General features: G+C 37.5%; 1 protein-coding gene across 1 annotated transcript in view; it reads right to left on the bottom strand.

Moving 5' to 3' along the window:
- The window catches only part of Flt1 (fms related receptor tyrosine kinase 1), a 173323-nt gene that overhangs the window by 88541 nt on the left and 64278 nt on the right, over positions 1-20504 (bottom strand). Inside the window, exon 11 of the mRNA XM_076872583.1 lies at positions 1937-2051. Within this exon, the coding sequence (XP_076728698.1) occupies positions 1937-2051 (115 nt within the window). The remainder of the gene's footprint in view (positions 1-1936; positions 2052-20504) is intronic.

Below are 20504 nucleotides of genomic sequence, written 5' to 3'. Positions count from 1 at the left end.
CTCAATACCAGTCATGGAATTAAAAAAAAATTCTAATTTTTTATAGATGACAGCAGAATGCATTACAATTCATATTACACACATAGAGCACAATTTTTCATATCTTTGGTTGTATACAAAGTATATTCACACCATTCATGTCTTCATACATGTACTTAGGGTAATGATGTCCATCTCATTCCACCATCTTTTTTACCCCCATGCCTGCTCCCTCCCCCCCCCACCTCTTTGCCCTGTCTAGACTTCATCTAATCCTCCCATGCTGCTCTCCCAACCCAACTATGAATCAGCCTCCTTACATCAGAGAAGACATTTGGCATTTGTTTTTTTGGGATTGGCTAACTTGACTTAGCATTGTACTCTCCAATTCCATCCATTTATCTTGCAAATGCCATGATTTTATTTTCTCTTATTGCAGAGTAATATTCCATTGTGTATATATGCCACATTTTCTTTATTCATTCATCTACTGAAGGGCATCTAGGTTGGCCCTCCAGTTTAGCTGTTGTGAACTGTGCTGCTGTAAACATTGATGTGACTGTGTCCCTGTAGTATGCTGTTTTTAAGTCCTTTGGGTATAGACTGAGGAGTGGGATAGCTGGGTCAAATGGTGGTTCCATTCCCAGCTTTCCAATCATGGAATGTTTTTAAGCTTTGCTCATTTTTGTGTTAAAAAAAGTTATAAACCACCTACAACTACTGCTGTAACTAGAAAAATGTTGCTAAATCTGTGACTGTTGATATTGTCATATAAGCCATCATCACTTTAATTTCTGTATTGGCTTACTTAGCAGTGAGAGTCAACTGGGTTTCACATAGAAAGACTTTGGTTTCAGTTTCTTATTATTTACCCTTTTAAGCTGTGTGGCTTTGGGTTAAACATCATCCCAGTTGTCCATATATTTAAAATGGGGAAAACCACTCTGGTTTGTTAAAGAATGATGGTGACATTAGCACATCAGAAGGTTTTACATAATGAAGCATACAGATATTTGTTGTTATTGTTAATCCTACATGGAGAATGAAGGCATCTACTTTTTCATCTTCTAATGCAAAGAATATGACTGAATAAATGTATAAGCATCACCACACTCCAGCAGAAAGTGCCATCTGTATTAACAATCTATTCTAATGCACATGTATATGGTCATTTCAGCAAGGGATTATTTGATTTTTCTTCTTCTTCTTCTTTTTTTTTTCTGCTCTCCCTGTGCATGATGATGGCAGATTTTTAAGTGTATTCTTTACTAGTTCACAGGGAAAAAGTCACTATGTCTGTAATCCACTGAGACTTGCCTGGTTCACAGGGTGTCAGCCATTGCCAAGGCTGGGGTGTGGGGGAAGAGGGAATGAATGGCCCAAGAATGGCAGGAAAAAAAAATGTCTGCTAGACCCGATTAGGCTGAAGAACCTTGATAGACTGTGTATGTTCGCACATCCCAACTTAGGCTTCGCCCTGGCAAATATAGAGGGGAAAACATGATTTTTTGTGAAATGGAAACATTCAAGTTTAGCCTTAGACTTGTATTAGCTTTTGTTTATTGGAATCCTACTTTATGTATGTCAGTGATCTGGTTACATCCTAGAATCCTAGAAAGTTTGATGAGTCCTGGGCTCCACCCCAGAGATTTGTCTGTAATGCTAATTGGTAGAGGATTCTAACCTGTAGCCAAGATTGAAAACTGCTGATGTGGATGGGTTTCAAAAGGAAAACACCATCTATTCCATTAAGAACGAATATTCCTTATCTTAGAATCGGGGTCAGTTAAATAATACAGCAGATTAAATAATATATATATTCACGAAGACATATCTCAGATACTGTTTTTCCTCTCTCTGAATTTTGTTTGAGCATTTGGATTGCTTCTCGTTCTTAGAACAGACAGATGAGAGTGTACTTTTAGAATATCCCAATGCTAATTTTTACAAACAGTACCTTATTCTTTCCTTCTATTACTGCTGTACGCTGAGTGATGCTCTCAATTCTATTTCCTGTGTTGCTTTCAGGATCCAGGATAAAGGATTCTTCATTATTGGAACAAAAGTCATACCTATTAAACAAAATGTATGTCATTACAATGTTGCTTTGCAGTGTGGTTCAGTCAGTGGTGAAATGAAAACCACTGGCTAAGTCCCTAGATAGCAAAATCACAAATTTTATGTAAATCTTCTTTTCCTTAGATTTTTTCCTGTATTCCTTCTCAGAAGTTAAAAATAGCAAATGTATTTACTTGAATTGAAAAAAACAGCACTATGCTGCCATAAGTCCTTCATGTTCCAAATATTAAAGAAAACTGCATAAATTAGAAAAATTAATATCTAGATTATAATTTTTTTCCTAGTGGAAGTAACATGCAGACACGGGGAGGGAGTGAAGTTATGTTAATGAATAGAAACCTTGAGGAAATAATAGCATTTCACATCTTATAAAAGGCTGGCTTTTAGTCAGAATATTCAGTTGAACTGCTAAATTTTTCCAGGATTAATTAAATGCATATGGAAACAAACATCTTGAAGTGGTTATGAAATTCAGTCTATTTCTTTTCAAGTCTTGGGGTATCATGGCAAGCTCTTTAACTTCTTAGGCCTCAAGTGTTTAATTATAAAATAAGGTTGATGATGTTATCATTAGAGTCCATGAAATTTCTTTTTATTTAAAATATTTCATCATTTTGTATTCTTACCTTCTGAACTAGAACTTTTGGTGATCAAAAATCTTGCTTGTCTCAATTTTACCCATTTTTGGCAAATTCTGGAGATTTTCAAACCAGAAGGAATTTTAAAGCTTTATTTCCAGAAAGAATGAGTGGTTGATCTTAAGTAGCCAACAGCAGTAAAGATTTATGTAAAATGAAAGTGGGAGGATAAAGAAAGAAAGAAGCCAGGATATATGGGATTATGAGGGTCAGAAAAAAAGTTCAGTTATTCCTCTCTGTGGTTTTTGAGCTGGGAGGGCCCCAGAATGTTAAACTGTCTAATGTGATAGGCTAGGCACCCCTTCCTTTGTTATATGCCCTGTAACATCCTCCTGCAGAGTAATCACTACCTTCTCAGTGGCCACTTACTGCTCTGAAGCCCCAGTGGGAATAGCTAGAGGAGGACAGTGGTCATGTCAACTTATTCACCCTGTCCTTATAGCTAAGCAAGGGACTAGCCTGTAATTGGTATTCCATAAATATTTGTAAAAGTACAGACAGCATAAAGTACTGTTATATTTCTATGAAGAGTTTTTATTATTTTCAAATGTATTGGTAAGTAGAGAGCATAATATGAGAAACTGCCATGTATCTGTCACCAAGATTGTTTTGTTTTTTAGTGTGTGTGTGAGTGGGAGGCAGGGAGGAAGGGGGTAGTGCTAGGGATGGAACCAGGGCCCAAGGCCAGGTAGGTGGTCTACAACTGAGGTACACCCCTAGCCCCATCATTGAGATTTCATTTATCAAAATTTTGCCACATTTGCTTCATCTGTCCCTTATTGCTTTTTATTTTTTCCTTTTGTGAAACATTTTAAAACAGATCTCTGACATATTATTTTGGTCCTATGTGCTTCAGTGCATATCTCTAAAAAATACGCATGTTTTCCGAAGTAACCACAATGCTACTTTTATGCCTAATAGGATTAGCAATTCCATGTTGGTATTTGTACCTAATCCATATGTCAGATTTCTCCAAATATTTTTAGAAATATCTGTTTTTACAGTTAGATTACAAGATTTAAAATATAAAAGAAGGTATGGCCATTTCTTAAGAAATTTCTTTGATTCCTGTTAGCTATTCTTTAAAATCATCAGGTAAGAGAAGTGAACATTTTAATCCTCCTTTATTAGAGAAACCTTAAATTATATATTTTCTCATTTATTGGAAACATTTTAATAATACAGTTTTATTATTAAATAAATGATTAAATGATTTATATAAATCATTATATAAAAGTCAGTTTGCCCTGTTTTTTATTATAAGTATTCTCTATTTTCTGGACTGTAACATCTGTGCCTTGAACTACTATTTGATTTCACCTTTCCCTGCCCTCAGTGCATACATGAGTATATATAATCTGTGTGTATACATGTGTGTACACCTGGATTAGACACTTGCGTGTGCACTTAAGCTTGTGACATTAGACACCTGAGGTTCTCTTGTATCTGCAGGAGAAGGCTCTATATTTCATTCTCTTTGTTAAAGCAATGAAAAAGATAAGGGGGCTTTAGTCAAAGATTATACATTCATATACTTGATCCTCAGGAAATGCAAAGAAACATGTTAGAGTAAAGCAAGTCTAGGCATTTCCCAGGGGAAATACAGTCTACTGACTGAGCTCACTAGGGTCTATTGACCTCTGGCCTCTCCACTTCTCCCTCGACCCCCCACCTCCCACTTTGCCTACAGCTCCAAGGATAGTTACAAACTGCACAGGTCCTACTATGGAAACCATATCTGACTTACTGCCAGGTCTTCCAAAAGAAAAGGACAGAATCTGTGGCTCTTTTCTAATTTAGGGGCTGTTATTTTTCCCTCTTTGTAATTGGAACCATAAAAATAGAATGTCATTTAGGAGCCTAACTCTATAACAACACTTGAAAAGAGATTTAGGGGGAGGGGAATTTGTCTAAGTTTTAAGAATACATCAAGCTCTTAAGGAAGTAGATTGTGCCATGTTTGAAGATGCAAAGATAATCACTGTGCTGGGAACCGTCTTGAGGGGGGAGGAAGCTGAACAACAAGAGGAAAGCAGCATTCGCTCCTGATTTCGCACAGGAAGCCCACAGCACCTCCTGCCAAAGCGAGATAAGAAAGCTCCCATGCACTATTCTGGACAAGGCCACTGTTATCAGCTTCAGGTCCGTGCTGTCCTCTCTATGCTCCAAGCCTCTGTCCCTTTCCTAATGAGCTTTAGGACTCCTACCTCCATGTGCATATAGCATGCCAAGTATAATAGCATGGAGGTATTTATAACCAGTGAAAGGAAAAAAGGAATTCTGGGGGTAAGAGAGTATTCCATGTCTTCTCTATCAATTGCCCTAGAGTTGAAACAACTTAGTTTTGGACCAGAGATTGACAAATAAAGTACAAGTCGGCCAATTATGTATCCCACACGTGGAGCTGGGACCCTACATGTGACATGTCAATCTGTTTAACTCCAACTGGGTGCCATCTGGAGAGCTCTCCCATCTGGTCTAAGTTATTAGTCTTCTTCTCTTGACACATAATGGGAAACTGCCACCCTCCATATATGTGGATGACATACTAATGACCTACATACTTGTAGTGGTAATGGATTTGCCCTGTTCTCTTTACACTTATAAATATTTGACTCTGGGCTGGGGTTGTAATTCATTGGAAAAGTGCTTACCTAGCATGAGTGAGGCACTTGGTTTGATGCTCAGCACCACATAAAAATTAATAAAAGGCATTCTGTTCATCTACAACTATCAAATAAATGAATAAATAAATAAATAAATAAAAATATTTGACTCTTTCGTGACCAAAATCAGGGAAAGTCAGTCTGGACCCACAGCAAAAGGTGAAGCCAATACAGGTCAAACCTACAGTATTAGCTGCTGTTAGAATTTGTACTCATTTCTGGCTCACTTCAGAATCTTGCACTTAACCTTTATACCATAGGTAATATGATCTATGGACTACTGTCACATACTCAGAAATTATTATACCCCAGTGCTTTTTTGTATATAGGAAGAAAAGCCTCAGATATTCACTATACTAACATTATTAGTGCATTGGGAATTTATGTCTTTTTTAGCCACTTTTTTATAACATGGTTAGGTTAGCTTATGTCCAAAATGTGGTTAATGCCTCTCATCTTACATCCAAAATATGTCAAATGTCCATTGTGTGCAGATTCTGCAGTACAGTTGTCATTAGATCTTACCTTGTTATCCTGCAGTTAGTTCCTGAGCTCACCACAGTTTCTATTCACCTTTACAAATCCAGCACTTGCAAATACGATGCATAGTATGTTCCCCAAAGTACTCTTACATTCATTTACCTGTAATTTTTTTTAAGTGCTGATTTTTAATAATTCTGACTTTTAGGTTTTCTTTATTCCTTCTTCCTGTTTCCCCACCCCTGCCTAAAATTCAGATCTGTACTTGCTTTTCTTTAGAAGATAGATGATTACATCTGGTAGAATCAGAAGGAAGACTCTAGGTGAGCTTTAGTCATTGATGGTATTTACATTTTCTTGAAAGTGGCTCTCTCATATGAGAAAAAAATAGAATTGGGTAACAATTTCAGAATTGGGTAAAAATGACAGAATTTTTCTCTGAAGAATTTGATGGAGTGGTCCAACTCTTCGTTTAGCCTTTTTAGAAGTTGCCATCTAGAGCTTGTTATGGTACCCAAGATTCCTGTTGTTATCCAGTATCAAATTCTCATTTTATAATAAGATGATGTTCTGCTAGTTAAATAACCACACCAGTTCTAGAAGGTCTACTTTACTGCTGACTCCTAAGATAAATAGGTATTTGTTTTATTTTAGGATCCTCTTTTAACCTACTAGAAATTATATTAAGCTGACATTTTTTTTCCCCAAAAATCTCAATTCTGTTATGGTTTACCCTTGGCTGGCAGAAGGGAAGTGGTTGTTATTGAGCTGCTACTATTTGCCAGGCTTGGGATAGGAGATATATACATTCATTTTGCCTCAACTAGTTCTCACAGTCCCCCAAGAAGCAAGAATCATGGTCCCCATTTCACAAATCCTTTTACCAGTAAGGGAACTGAGATCCAGAAAGATCAAATGCCTTTCTCAGGTTCATAGAGAAAGGGTAGCGCTGGGCAGAACCCTCATGTCCTCTTTCCATCACACCAGAGCTCTATCACCCAGAGTAACTTTATTCCCAAGGAACCTCCCAAATCTTTCCTATCATACTTTCTAGGGGGAGTCTGGCTCGGAGTCACTTGTTTCAGAGAAAAACTCTGGGAGTTCTCTGAATTCAGACTGGCACAAAGTCACACACTATGAGAAAATTTTAATTTCCAAGAGGAAGATGTACCTAGTCCTTTGGCAGACATGGATGAGAGGAAGGTGGTAGAGGAATTATTCATAATTACATTTTGACATAAAATTTCTTTAGTTTAGGTCATAAATATACTTTGATGAAAAAATTTTGGGAACTTTTTGCCTTCTACTGGCTGACAGATTTTATTTATCATTTTTTAAAATCTTGCAACAAAATAAAATAAGCTAATTTTTATCAATCTTTTTCTTTTCCTGGGAACTTACTTTTGTCTGCATCACCCATTGGCTATTCTAGGATGAACTCACTTGCTTTATTATAAACTTTAGTACTCTAAAGAGCACCTCTGGAATAGAGGTGGAGAGGGCAGGGCTGAACTGAGTACTCCTACATCCGATGGCTGCCTATTGCCTGAGCCACTGCCTGGGAATGAAAGAGAGAGAGAGAGAGAGAGACAGAGAGAGAGAGAGAGAGAGAGAAAGTGTGTGTGTGTGTGTGTGTGTATTTTCAGTGTCTACTTAAAGCCCATTTAATTGGGGGGGGGGCAGGGAGGAGACTCTAGAAAATTCAATAGCATCCCAAGATAGAGAATAATTTTTTTTTTCTTTTTGGATGATAAAAGCTGGGTACTCTACTTATCTGTTTAATGGGATTTTACTGCACGAGCTAACTGTGATTAGAATCTGTTTGTAAAGAATATTGAATCATTTCAAATTAAGAAACAAAGGCTAGAACAGTAATAAAGAGCAAATCAAGACTATAAAATGTCCTTTAAAAAAAAAAACTGATAGGAAAAGAAAGACCACCTGGAAGCTTGCCAGAGGGCAAGACCAGGGCTGGCTCTGCATTATGGTGCACCATCCTGCAGAAGGGCCTGATGTAAACATTCCTCTGCTACCAGGCGTGTTGTGTCAGAATGTTAGCGATAGTGTGTCTGAGCCATCAGATTGATAGAATCTGCAAACACTATCTTCTCCCCACCTCTCGCATTCTCTTAAAACAAATAAAACAATATAGAGGAGAGGATGCTGGCAGAAAAAGGCCTAGGGTTGAAAGGAATGTTTGTATAGAATGGTTCCTGCTCCTTTTGCTTCAGGAAGAGGGCCAGGGTCTTCAGGGTGGTCACAAGGTCAGGCTGAGGGTACTCTGGAGGAATGACTTTCTTGTGCAATTAGAGACCTAGTGACGCCCTGGAGACCATACTGAAAATTTCTTCTTTTCTCAGTGGGGGTGGGGAAGCAGCAGTGGAGAAGCGTTTCAGGGATTGTAGGTTTTGGGTCAGCTTCTTGGACAATGGTGGAGGGGATCCAGCACCCTGGGCCACCTCTGTTTAGATAAGAGCTTTTCCGTGAGTGCCTTGGCTTATGCTGCTTCCTGCTCTCGAGGGCCTATGGTCCATTCACTCGGAATAAGGCCTGTCTGTCAGCCTTTGCTTCCTTTCTTCCTCTCTCACCTCCACTTTTAGTGTGAGCTCTGGTGGTCCCCTCTCCCCACCTTTCCTATCTAGTATATACAGAATCTAAGCCAGGGCCCAGAGTATCTTCAGCCCTATACCTGGGTGACTGGGAAGCTGAAAAGGTGGACAGTTACTTGGTTACACTCAGGGAGGAGAGGAGCCTCAAAGAGAACATCGATTTTGTTCACTCATTTTTCTCAGTAAAGGACTGGCTGGCCAGCTAAGGAAGAGTGGTTTGATAAATAAGAAATCTTTAGGGAAATGTTAGGAGTGGCTCCAAATAATATCCTTCAACATATTCAGGAAAGAGTTTAAGATATTACCTCCAATCACTCAGTGAAGAATATTTCAAACTACTACTGTATTTTGTTCTTCTAAAAAGGAAGATAGTGGCTTATTTACTAGAGAGTGGATAGAAATGTCCAGAAAGTCTTCAGGGTTGGAGATGGGGAAACCACAATTTAGCAAAAAGAACAGATCTTAAGATATCAGATCTGAGTTCAAATGGTGGTTTTATAACTTTCTAGATATGTAACTCGGGATAGCAAAAGCCCAGTTATGAGAATCAGAGTCATAGAAAATTGTTCAGAGGACTTGTAGACTTTTTGATTACTTGAATCATTCTGAAATTTGTCCTGGATCACAGCCCACAAAATCACTTTTAAAAATTCTGCTTTGATGTTCTGCCATTGCCAATACCAAGGGATGTCAGAGTTACCAGTCCTATACATCCACATGGTTGAGGAGTTTGTGTCCCAAAGAATGTGAGAGAAGAAGTCATTTCTCTTGGATGTCAAAACACTGAAGCCTTGTACTTCTTTAGACATGTTTTCATATTTTGGATCCCTTAATTTTGGAAATGTTTGTTTCTTCTCTTGTCTCAACAACTAGCATGTGGGCCCCAGCTCTGTATTGTCTTATTTTTTTCCTTCATCCAGAGTTGTTTCATTATTTATTATACTTTTTGTGAACCACTACAAATTCTTTGGGACTGAATATGTTCTTAGCTTTGTGAACTCCAAAGAGGCAACCTGATGTTACATATCTTACTATTATAGTTCTATTATAGGTGTTAAAGGGCAAATAGAAGGAAAATAATTAAATTAAAAAATCTAAAGAATAGCATTTTGACATCAGCAAATTCTAGGGTGATACCAAATGAGTTAATTTGTATAATGTCTACAGTGCCTGGTACATCGAAAACAGATCAGTTATGTTGTCATTTGGTTATCTGACTACATTGAGAGCTACTTGAGAACGGGGACTATTTTTTAGACATGGGAGGCAGAATTGCTCATCATTATCACCTCAGTCCCTAGGGTAGATGAGAAATGAATGTCTGGTGCTCAGTTAACTGCCTGATGAGAAGAATGAATCCTGACAAAGAATGTCCTGATTAGATCTGGACCCAACCTCACATCAGGTGTCAACCCTGCCATCTATCACTTATCTCAAATGTGCTGAAGAAAGGGGCACTAGTGATCATCCAGTAACCTCACACACACCTCCTAAACTAACACTGTGTCACCACTATCAGCACCTATCCATTCTCAACAACTAATATCAATGAAGACCTGGGTGCCGATGGGGTCCTAGATAGAATCAGCCTAGCAGTATCATTTCCTGACAAATTGATAGACCTGGATAATTTCAATTTAGGCAAAGATGCTGACATGTGAAGCGGTATCTCTGATCTAATGGAAAATAGAAAACTGACACTATTCTACTTCTCCTCCAAGAGTAGCAAAAATATTGGCTCATAATTACTTGTCCTATTTTATTCCACTTAAAAGTCTTCTCATTCACATTTCATTTCAGGTGTAAAATCATTCCCCCTGAAAGTACATGATTTACTTTGGACTGTTATTAAGGAATGTCTCTGTTTATTGAAGAGACAAGTCAACTTCATGGGAAAATATTAGAATACAGTAGAGCACAGGCAAATAAAATGACAAGAGCCATATGCTACTATGGACTGAACAAGACTCAGTGAGCACTTAATAGCTGAGAAAGAATTCATAAGTGAGAGTAGATCCAGGCTACTATAACTCCCTTAATTTCTTAAATAATCTGAAACACCTACCATTTCTGGTCCCATTCTAACTTCTTTGGAACAAGTCATCAGAGTCACAAGACCTGTCCCTCTCCAAAATGTAAGCATGTTTCCTGGGAGTATATTAATCTAATACCATGGATCATGTTGTCAGATTATTGTCAGCTTTCACAGGATATTATGTATATGTGATGCCACTTCAGAGGGAAGTGGCTTTGTAGTACACAGCCCCAGGGTTGCCTAAGATTATTTAAAAGTACTGGATAACTTTCAGCAGACAAACTTAGCACTTGCATTATGCCAGCCAGAGGGCTAAGTCCTTCCTATATTATCTCATTTAATTCTAACATGTCTGGTGATGGGGTTCATTCACCTTACACAGCATGTGTGAGGTGCACAATAATAATAATTCCCCCAAACAAACTTATGATGTCAGTGCTGTCCTTTGTATAGATGAGAAAACCCTGACTCAAGGAGATTCTTTTGCCATGAATCCCATAGGTGGTAGATGGCAGTAGGCAAAACCAAGACTTAAGCTCTTAAGTCCTTGTCCTTAAACTATAGATTTTATTGCCTTTCTGTATCCTAACACGTTCTAAAATCGGCTCTTGATGTCACAACAGAGGCTTCTTAAAACATCTGCTTTCTGGCTCATAAGCTTTTACCCCCAAATTACTCATTTTAATGTTCAAGCAGTTGTTATAGAAAACAACCCTTGTAATGACAGCTGAAGTGCTTTTAGTTGCCTGGTTGATGATGGCCACTCATTTGTAGTCTTTCTGACACGTCAACCAGTATAGGTTTTCCAACAGGGTCCTTCCATTCTCTGTGATGGTGATAATTATAGTCTCTGTTTCATAGAAGTTCTGCGATAATGAGGTAATACATATAAAGTGTATATAAAACCATGTCCCATAGGGAAGTGCTTAGGAACTTATCTATAAGGAAAATACAAATAGAAATGATAGGTCACACATCTTCTACCAGGGATAATCTTCTGTGTGGCTCTAGATAGTCTCTGAAAACACATTTTTACTTTTCTTAACTTTACTTGTTTAAAAACCTTTTCCAGTTTACAAAGGAATATTTGTCAATAATGTAGCAATAAGTGATCATATTACATAATTCTCAATGAGGACAAGGCATATGGAACATTAAAGGCCTAAGGGCATGTGTGCCCATGTAATATTTTTAAAAAGCCAGAGTAAAAATCCAAAGCTTTGATTTTTTAGACATGGGAGGCAGAATTTCAGAGATTTCAATGCTTGTGATAACATGCTGAAGAGCCATAAGAATAAGATTACCAGTAATGAGTCTGTAAAATGCCATCAATCTATAAGAAATGACAAGGTAGACTTATGGTTTGTAGATAACAGAAAACCCAGGCATGAGCCAGAGAAAGTGAGCTGGGAGGAATGACTGAATCCACTCCAGAAATTTCATGCCAGGTTCAAATCTGCCTTTCTAATTATGGTTTTCACATTTCTTCTCAGCCCTAATACAATGATCAAACCAAATTAATCTTCTGGCATGTCCTTTCTAAAACTTCAACCCATAAATATCCCTGCATCACTCTGCCACATCTTTGTCTCTTTCCCTTTCCCTTTCCATTTGACTTTCCAGAATCTTCAGGATATATTCATATTCATATTCTCTCTCTCTCTCTGTCTCTCTCTTCTTGAAGTTGTTGAGAATTGAATCTGGGGCCTCATGCATGAGAGAAAAGCACTTCACCCCTGAGCTACATCCCCAGCTCTCAACAGGTGTTCTCAAATTAACTACTGACAAGAGCAAGCCTAATAGGATGAGCGAGTGCTTTCCCAAACCTGTCCCCAAGAGGACTTTTGCTCCATCCTTAGAGAGTTCACAGTTACCAACTCTGAGGATTTGTGTGGAACACCAGTGAAAAGCACCTTCTGCAATGCCACCTATTTAGTCCTTCTCCTTTAATTCCATTATCTGAAAATACCTGAGAAATAAATCTCTGAGCTTCATTTTCCTCATGGCAAAACTGAGAAAATTATGATCATTATGTAGAATGGTTGTATAGACTAAGAATAATGTGTGTGAAGGGATGAACACAGCTTTGGACAATAGACAGGGAATACTGGTGAAATTCATTATAGCTATTATAATTGAGCAGACCATTGAACTGAAGATGGCAAAACATTCTACAGGCTTTTGGAGAAAGTGTGAGGAAACAAGGACTAGTGACTCGAAGCTCATTATGAGGCACTGCCTGAGAAGGCCATAGTCTAAATCCTACACACCCTCTGCATCTTCTCAATCCACCATGTTCTGCTTTTTCACTTAAAAAAGCACTGAATTTACATTAAATCTACAGATTAGATTCCGCTAGATTTTGAAAAATGACCTACCAAGTCAGTGGAGACATATACAAAATGTAGATGTCCACGCATAGGTTCTTGTTTTATAGATGCCATGTGTTATTTCTCTATTACCTAAAGATCTTGTATCAGGACAATAGTTTCTAGATTCAGTAATACAAATGCCCCCTCCCTCTTTCTAGTGCTACAGGTAGGACCCTGTACTTTGCACATGCTATGCAAGTGACTAAGGCCAAAGAAAATTGGAAAGGTTCTGTCAGTATTCTCAAGGAGTGTTCCCAAATTGTGTTACTGTCTTCTGGTATTCCTAATCCTGGAAGCTACACTGACTCTTGCTGAACAGATCTCTATAAAAAATCCAGCATCCTATGACTCAGCCTTTTAGTTTAAAACACATAATGAAATGTTTGATAGCAATTATGGGAGACAGTTACTTCATTAGAAACAATTACTCATCAGGTTCACTGTAGTACTATGAAGAATGGGAAAAAGAAAATCTCACAAAGCATAGGAAAGTGGGAAAGAGGCATTTGGCAAATGAACTTGTGCTCTGTTCTCAGGACTTTGTATGAAATATTAATAAGGGCTGTTGTCTGAACATTCACATTGGGCAGTGTGCACTTCCTCAACTAACCAGTAATTACATAATAGAATGTGAGAAGTTTCTCATTAGTAAGTGAACATTCATTTTTGGCTTGTGATAAAAGCCTCTTGTATAAGATGGCCAGTTTTATTTGGCTTTGTTGAAGCTCAGAGTTCTGCTAAAGTGGTCCTTGGTCAAGTGGTCTTCTTTAAAGTCCTCATTTTATTCAGGGTTTGTTTGTGGTAAATTAAAATTCTCTGTAGCATGCTTGCTTCAAGCCTGCATACGCATACACACTGCACAGAATACATGATAAGTGACACATGAACACAAATTGTAAGTATATTGAAGAACAACGTGGTAAATATTAAAACATGAGGTAAGTGATCATATTTCCAAAAGCAGAAGTCTTCTTAAATTACCATTTCCTTCCAGACATCTGACCTACATTTTGCCCCCAGGAAATGTTGACTTTCAATCGAATTGTTAAAGCTTTCATTTTGTAGATAGAAAACAAACTACAGGACATAAAATTGTTATAGCATAAAAATAATAGACATTTATGTTGGCAGTCAATTAAATTTGGGTCCTTGAGTACAGTTCTAATTAACTACCATTAGCAATTGTTTTGGTTTTGTCCTGTTAATTTTACATACCCCACTGATGAACAAAACTATGTTTCTCCCAAATGATGTATCCCTGACACATCCCTAATGATTCTGGGCTTCTTTTCCTTGCCAATTTGCTAACGTAAACAATAGAGAAATGCAATTAGGCAAGCTGCTCTCAGAGTTCCTAGAGGCCTCTGCCTTTCCCTGCTTTTTAGGCCACCCCTCCTCCCCACAGGAGCAAGGAGCAAATCCCACTTAGTCCTGGAGTGATCAGCTTTCTCTAGACACCCCCACTAGTGCTTTCCTACTGGGGCAGATGAAGAGTGTTTCAGAAATGGGACATCAAATTGTCATTGAGAGTGGCAGGGACCGTTATTTTCTGTTTAAGTTCTAAAGTATGTAATTATTTTAGATTTCAGGCTGACCTACTTTATAGAGCTTTGGAAGTGGTTCCTTGAGGGTCCAACTATGTCCATTGGGTTTTTCTTAGAAAATTTACCATTTTAGATAATAAAGGAAAAAGCTTTCCATGAGTTGAGAAACCAGCACCATTTTCTGCATCCTGAAGGGACTAATTGGCAAAAGACCAAATAAAAAAAGCAAGGTTTTAGAGCCAACTGGGTAGGGAAGGATAAAGCCTTTTCGGGACAGAGGCTGGCAAAGTGGGTCCAGGTTGACACCAGTGCTGGTGGGACTATTGTATTTTTTTTTCTTTTGCAATGCTGAGGATGGGATCCAGGGCCTCATTCAGATTATTATTTATATGAAAGCATTTTATATTTATAAACTGAAATTTTCTGTTAATTTGTCATTAATCCTCAGAGTTAATGGTCAAATTGCTTTATGATTTATAAAAAGCAGAAGGGAAATATCAGTGTACAACAACTGAGAAATTATTTCAAGCTTTTTCAAAAATAGAAAATGTAATTTAAAGTGATTTTTCTCATTTAACTCCTTCATAGCTGTGTATTAGAGGAAAGGGGAGGACCGGCAGTTGCCATTTACAGAAGGGGAAATGGAAGCACAGATTAAGTAACCAGACAAGGTCACACAGAAGTCAAGGACAGCACCAAGAATAGAACCCATTTCCTTGATTTGATTTCTGATCTTTAGCCCTGAGACCGTATGATTGGCATTCTACAGGCACATATATGGATCCAGTAAGTAATTGCCAAACATATTTGATTTTACATAATTAAAACAGAAATGTTAAAGACAGATGGTGTTTATTTTTTGCATATGGTTGGTACCTAATATTTGTGTGATGAGGAGATGATCGCATTGTATTTAGATTGAACAGCAATGATGTGCAAAACTGGTTTCTGTGATGTGAGCAATATTAATGCAACATTAAGTAGCAGAAATTTGTCTCTACAAATTTTCATTAGCCATCACCGATAGTGGATAAAAAAGTGAGATTTTCATAAAGAACTCAGTTTAACCTAACATTTTTTCCCGGTAGAGGGGACTGATTTAATCTGTTTTGCAGGTGTATCTTACAGTTGATCAGTGTTATTACTCAGAATATGATTTATGACAGATAGAGAGACAGAATTAAGGCAGCCTATGCTCTAAAGAACACTTGCTCTAAAACTGCAGTAATCAAAGACTGCAGTCCTTGAATCTCTCTGTAGAGACCTAGGTACATTCAACATTTAAAAAACAAGCCTTAGTTTTATATTATTAATTTTTTTTGTGTATGGTACCAGAGATTGAACCCAGGAGTACATTCAGCCTTTTCGGGGGGCGGGGGTGTAGCTGGGATTTAACCAAGGGGCACTTAACCACTGAGCCACATCCCCATCTCTTTTTATATTTTATTTTGAGACAGGGTCTCGCCAAGTACTTAGGGCCATATTGCTGGGATTACAGGCATGCGCCACCATGCCCAACACATCAAGCCTTTTTTATTTTTTATTTTGAGGCAGGTTCTGAGTTACCCAGTCTGGCCTTGAATTTGCGATCCTCCTGCCCCTGCTGCCTGAGTCCCTGGGATTACAGGTATGGTCACCATACTGACTTAAGCCTTAGTTTTAAAACTGTGACAAGACAATTCATAAACAACCAGTAGCTCTGGACATTAATGGGGAGGTGACCTAAGCTAATGGAGAGTGCCAGTAAGATGACCCAGCAGAAGCCTACTCCTTATCCTATGACTAGATGAAAGTGAGCACAAAGACCTGTTCAGTCTCAGAAGCCTCTAGTCATTTATCTGAGGGTTTCCTTGACATACAAGAATAAAAGCAGTCTTTCAGCCTCTTAGATTCTTCCTAAGAAAACCAGAACTGGTAAACTAGAGTATAAACAAATGATGCCAAGTCTGCCCTTTCTATATCTTCCCCTATCCTCCAATCCTTCATTGTCTCTAGTTCCCTTAGAGACTAATAACCTCCTTGCCCTGGGCAATCTTTTTTTTAATTTTTCAGGTGTAGATGGACACAATACCTTTTACTTATTTTTATGTGGTGCTGAGGATCGAGCCTAGTGCTTCACATGACTAGGCAAGCGCTCTACCACTGAGCCACAACCCCAGCACCCCACCCCCCAGAAGCTTAGTAGTCTTACTTGTTTCTTCAAAATGCAGGGGGTATGTGAAGTTCCAGAAATCAAATGTGGGCTGGCTGAACTGGTGGCAGCTATTCCACAGGCCCATTCTACACCCCCCCCCCCAGCCTTAGCCATTATGCAAGGCAGAATCACTTCTTCCCATGACTGGGAAACTGATGAATGGGGTAGGCCATGTGACCTGGGAGAGTTACTTCATTCTCCCTTTGCATCCTTCAATTTATTCTTCCTGTTACTTTTGCCTAACTTTTTTATAGTTCCTTAATTTTATAATTTTATCTAATTCTGAAAAAGTCCTAAGTTATATTTTCCAGAATTCTATGGCCTTTCCCCCTCAGACCTACTAGATTTCCATTTTCAAAGCTGAGAAAGAGTGCATATTATCTTCCACAATTTCTGTTCATTTCTCAGAAATATTTGGTATGGTTTCTCACTGTCATAAGAAATTCCATAGCAGGCAGAAATTTCCTTCCAAGTTACTTAGAAATCTTGGGTCTTAGAGAGATGTACTCCCCTCAATGGTAGCAATAAGTACAACCTTGCATTTCCACAGCACTGTGTATTTTCCCACTTATTTCATCTCATTTTATCCTCATATTCTCTCTGTGAAGTGTTTAATTATTTTATATGAGCAGAAGCTGTGAATTAGACATGTGAGAGCTACTAGAAACTTAACATCATTGTGGATGATAAACATGGCAGGTTTAGCAGATTTATTTAGAGCTCTCTACCAATTGTTAAGATGAGAAAAATCCCCAAACTCCTCATTCAGTCTTGGTAACCTATTTTAATATCAGTAAACATTTAAAAGAAATTTCCTAGTTCTCTTACAACTTAACACCCAAATACACAGAAACATAAAAATCACAGAAAGAGTACACTTTATTTCTTCTTGGTTCGTTAGTATGTAAATTTAAAATAACCATCTTTTTCTCCCTTTTATTCCTAATGGCTTTTGAAAACTTGATACATAAAAATCTATAAATTATACATAACACTGGCATACTATATGATGTTTTGAAATATGTGTGCATTGTGGAATGTTTAAATCAGGATAAGCATACCTGTCTCCTCAATAACTTATCATTTCATGGGGAAAACTTTCAATATCCTTTCTGATGAGATATTCAGTACATAATTGTTATCTATAGTCACTCTACCAAGCAACACCACATCACAGCTTCTTATACATATTGTGTAAGAATGAATTGTAGGCAAAACCACAGTATTACTTCATTAAAACAAGTCATTTACATAAAACATTTTACTACTTCTTTTTAAAAAGGAGGAAATTTCTAGTTGAGCAATAGTTCTGATAATTTTAAATACAGTTACATATTTATCAGACTCCAGGAAAGATAATCCAAATTTGGTCCTCTTTTTTTTAAACCTAAATACGTAAAGTAGCTGACCATGTTAAGTCAATTAATTTTGGGCTATTTAAAATAAATATAATGTGTCCTCAAAAATTAAACTGCTATGGGTACTGTGGTACCTGCCTATAATCCCAGCTATTTGGGAGGCTGAAATAGGAGGATGATAAGTTCAAAGCCAGCCTGGGCAATTTAGTAAGACCCTGTCTCAAATTAAAAAAAAAAAAAAAATAGAAAGGTATGGGGATAGAGTTCAATGATAGAGCACTTGCCTAGCATGCATCAATCCCTGGGTTCAATCCCTAGTACTAAGAAAACCAGCTAAATAAGAACAAAAAACCTGTGGCAATATATAGAGTTGCCCTTTAACTGGAGTCTCAAGTTAACTTATTGATTAATTTATTGGTACTGGGAATTGAACCCAGAGGACTTTTAGCACTGAACCACATCCCTAGCCCTTTTTATTTTTATTTTTATTTATTTTTTTTAATTTTGAGACAGGATCTCTATAAGTTGTTTAGGGCTTTGCTGAGTTGCTGAGGCTGGCCTCAACTTTATAATCCTCCTGCCTCAGCCTCCTGAGTTACTGAGGTTATAGGTGTGTGCCACTATACCTGGTTGACTCTCAAATTTTAACACTAAGAATCAGTCTACATATTTATGAGCAATGTATAAGCATTAGTTGCTCAATCTCCTTTGAAGATCAACCATATGTATCACTATGCAGATATATTACTATACAACTCAAAAGTGTTACAGAACATTCCTTTTTTATGTCAGTAATGAAAATTCCTAAGTAAATCTAGTATATAAAAACATTTACATAAAGACATAGTTGAGAAATTTTAGTAATTAAAGAGGGCTTCATTTATATATAAATGTTAGTTTTTATCTTTCTGACAGGGTGAAATAGAGTTGTTTTATTAGTTTCCTAGGGTACAATGATCTTGTATACATTTCAGAAATATTTCTAAGTACACTAATTTGACCACCCAGCACCAAACCTGGGCCTGTGCAGGTATACCAATGCCTGTTCCATTGGTATACATACACTCACTAAAGAACGAAAGCTGCTTCTGGATGTGCACATTTTTGGCAGATAATTTGAAACAACAACATATTGAAGAAATGAATTATCTGCAGCATGAAAACAGTTAAAGGTTTCATTTCTGATCTGTCCTGTGAGTAGCAAAAAGTGAATGATTTTAATAGAATAATTCAATGCCCAACAAATATTTAAGGCTGTGCTCTGAGTCTTGGAAGAATTCTAAAAGGAATAAGATGTCTTCCAAGGCCTTGGTGAGTGTATTCCATGAAACAGGAGGAAAAATCCCATATACCACAAAGAAATTTAAAAGAGTGCTAATTTTCACAAAGTTTTACTTCAGCTCCTATCATTTTCCAAATCATAATTTATCAGCATCATGCAACCTCAAATTACTTATGTCACTCCTTGTTATTTTTTAATAGTTGCAACTGAAATTCAATTGATATTAAATTTAAATTTTCAATTCTAAAACAAAAATTAAAATATCTATAAAAGACTGTTATTCAGCACATATATCAAAGTATTATGAGAAAGAGTCTATAAATAGGGGTTCCTACCTTTACTTAGCAAAATAATACAAGGTCTTATCAGATCTCACTGTATTTTGAGTGAAATATCTGTAGTGGTAAAGAGGGTATTAAAGACTTTCAAGTTCTCTATACTTCTATTTTTAGAAAATGACACTCAAATGAGAAATCAGATATGTGTGGAAATAGCTACTTCTCAGGAATTCCATAACTCACCAGTAATTTTCCACTATTGCTACGCCCTAAATAAAGGATTAAGACACAAAATGAAGAGTTGGGAGTTGCAGGAAGAATCTAGAAAGTTAAATAGCCTCATCTATCTGTTTATGCTAAAACTATGCCTAGTTTACTTTTTATCAAGCTAATTTTTTTTTTAAAACAGCAGTCTTCCCACTCTACAAGTGGAGTTAAAAGCAATAAAGAAAATATTTTGGCATAATGATAATTCTTGGGCAGTTTCAATAATACCTTATTGTTGCACCTATCAATTCTATTCCTGTTTTTCAAATGAACGCTCATGAACTATATCATTGGTATCATCCCTTCAGACTAAACAAAAATGGGAAAAAGCAAACGGGGTTCAGTCATCAACAGAATGCAAGGAAATGCTGCACATCCACAGAGGGTAGGGGTGTATTCATTCAGCAGATACACATTGAGCATCTACTGTGTATCAGACACTCCCTAAAGATACAGGGCAGTTAATTCATAGCTCAGAGGAAGAGAAACATGTGCATATCAGTTGATTTTGCAGTGGTGTGAATAAAGTGCTTTTCATACTGTTCAGGGAGAAATGAGGCAGTTGGGTGGGTTCACTGAGAAGGTGATATAAGAGCTGAGCCTTGGGGTTTGATAAAGAAGGACTTCTTATGAGGTAGACAGTGGGTAGAGGTACATTTCAGATAGATGGAAAAGCATGACTGAAGTTCCGAAGTAAGAAACGGTTGATCATCAGTGTTGGAA

Source organism: Callospermophilus lateralis, chromosome 12 (assembly GCF_048772815.1).
Source record: "Callospermophilus lateralis isolate mCalLat2 chromosome 12, mCalLat2.hap1, whole genome shotgun sequence".
In the NCBI taxonomy this organism is placed as follows: domain Eukaryota; kingdom Metazoa; phylum Chordata; class Mammalia; order Rodentia; family Sciuridae; genus Callospermophilus; species Callospermophilus lateralis.
The sequence above is the reverse complement of the archived record's forward strand: the minus strand, read 5'-3'. Positions and strand labels throughout refer to the sequence as shown.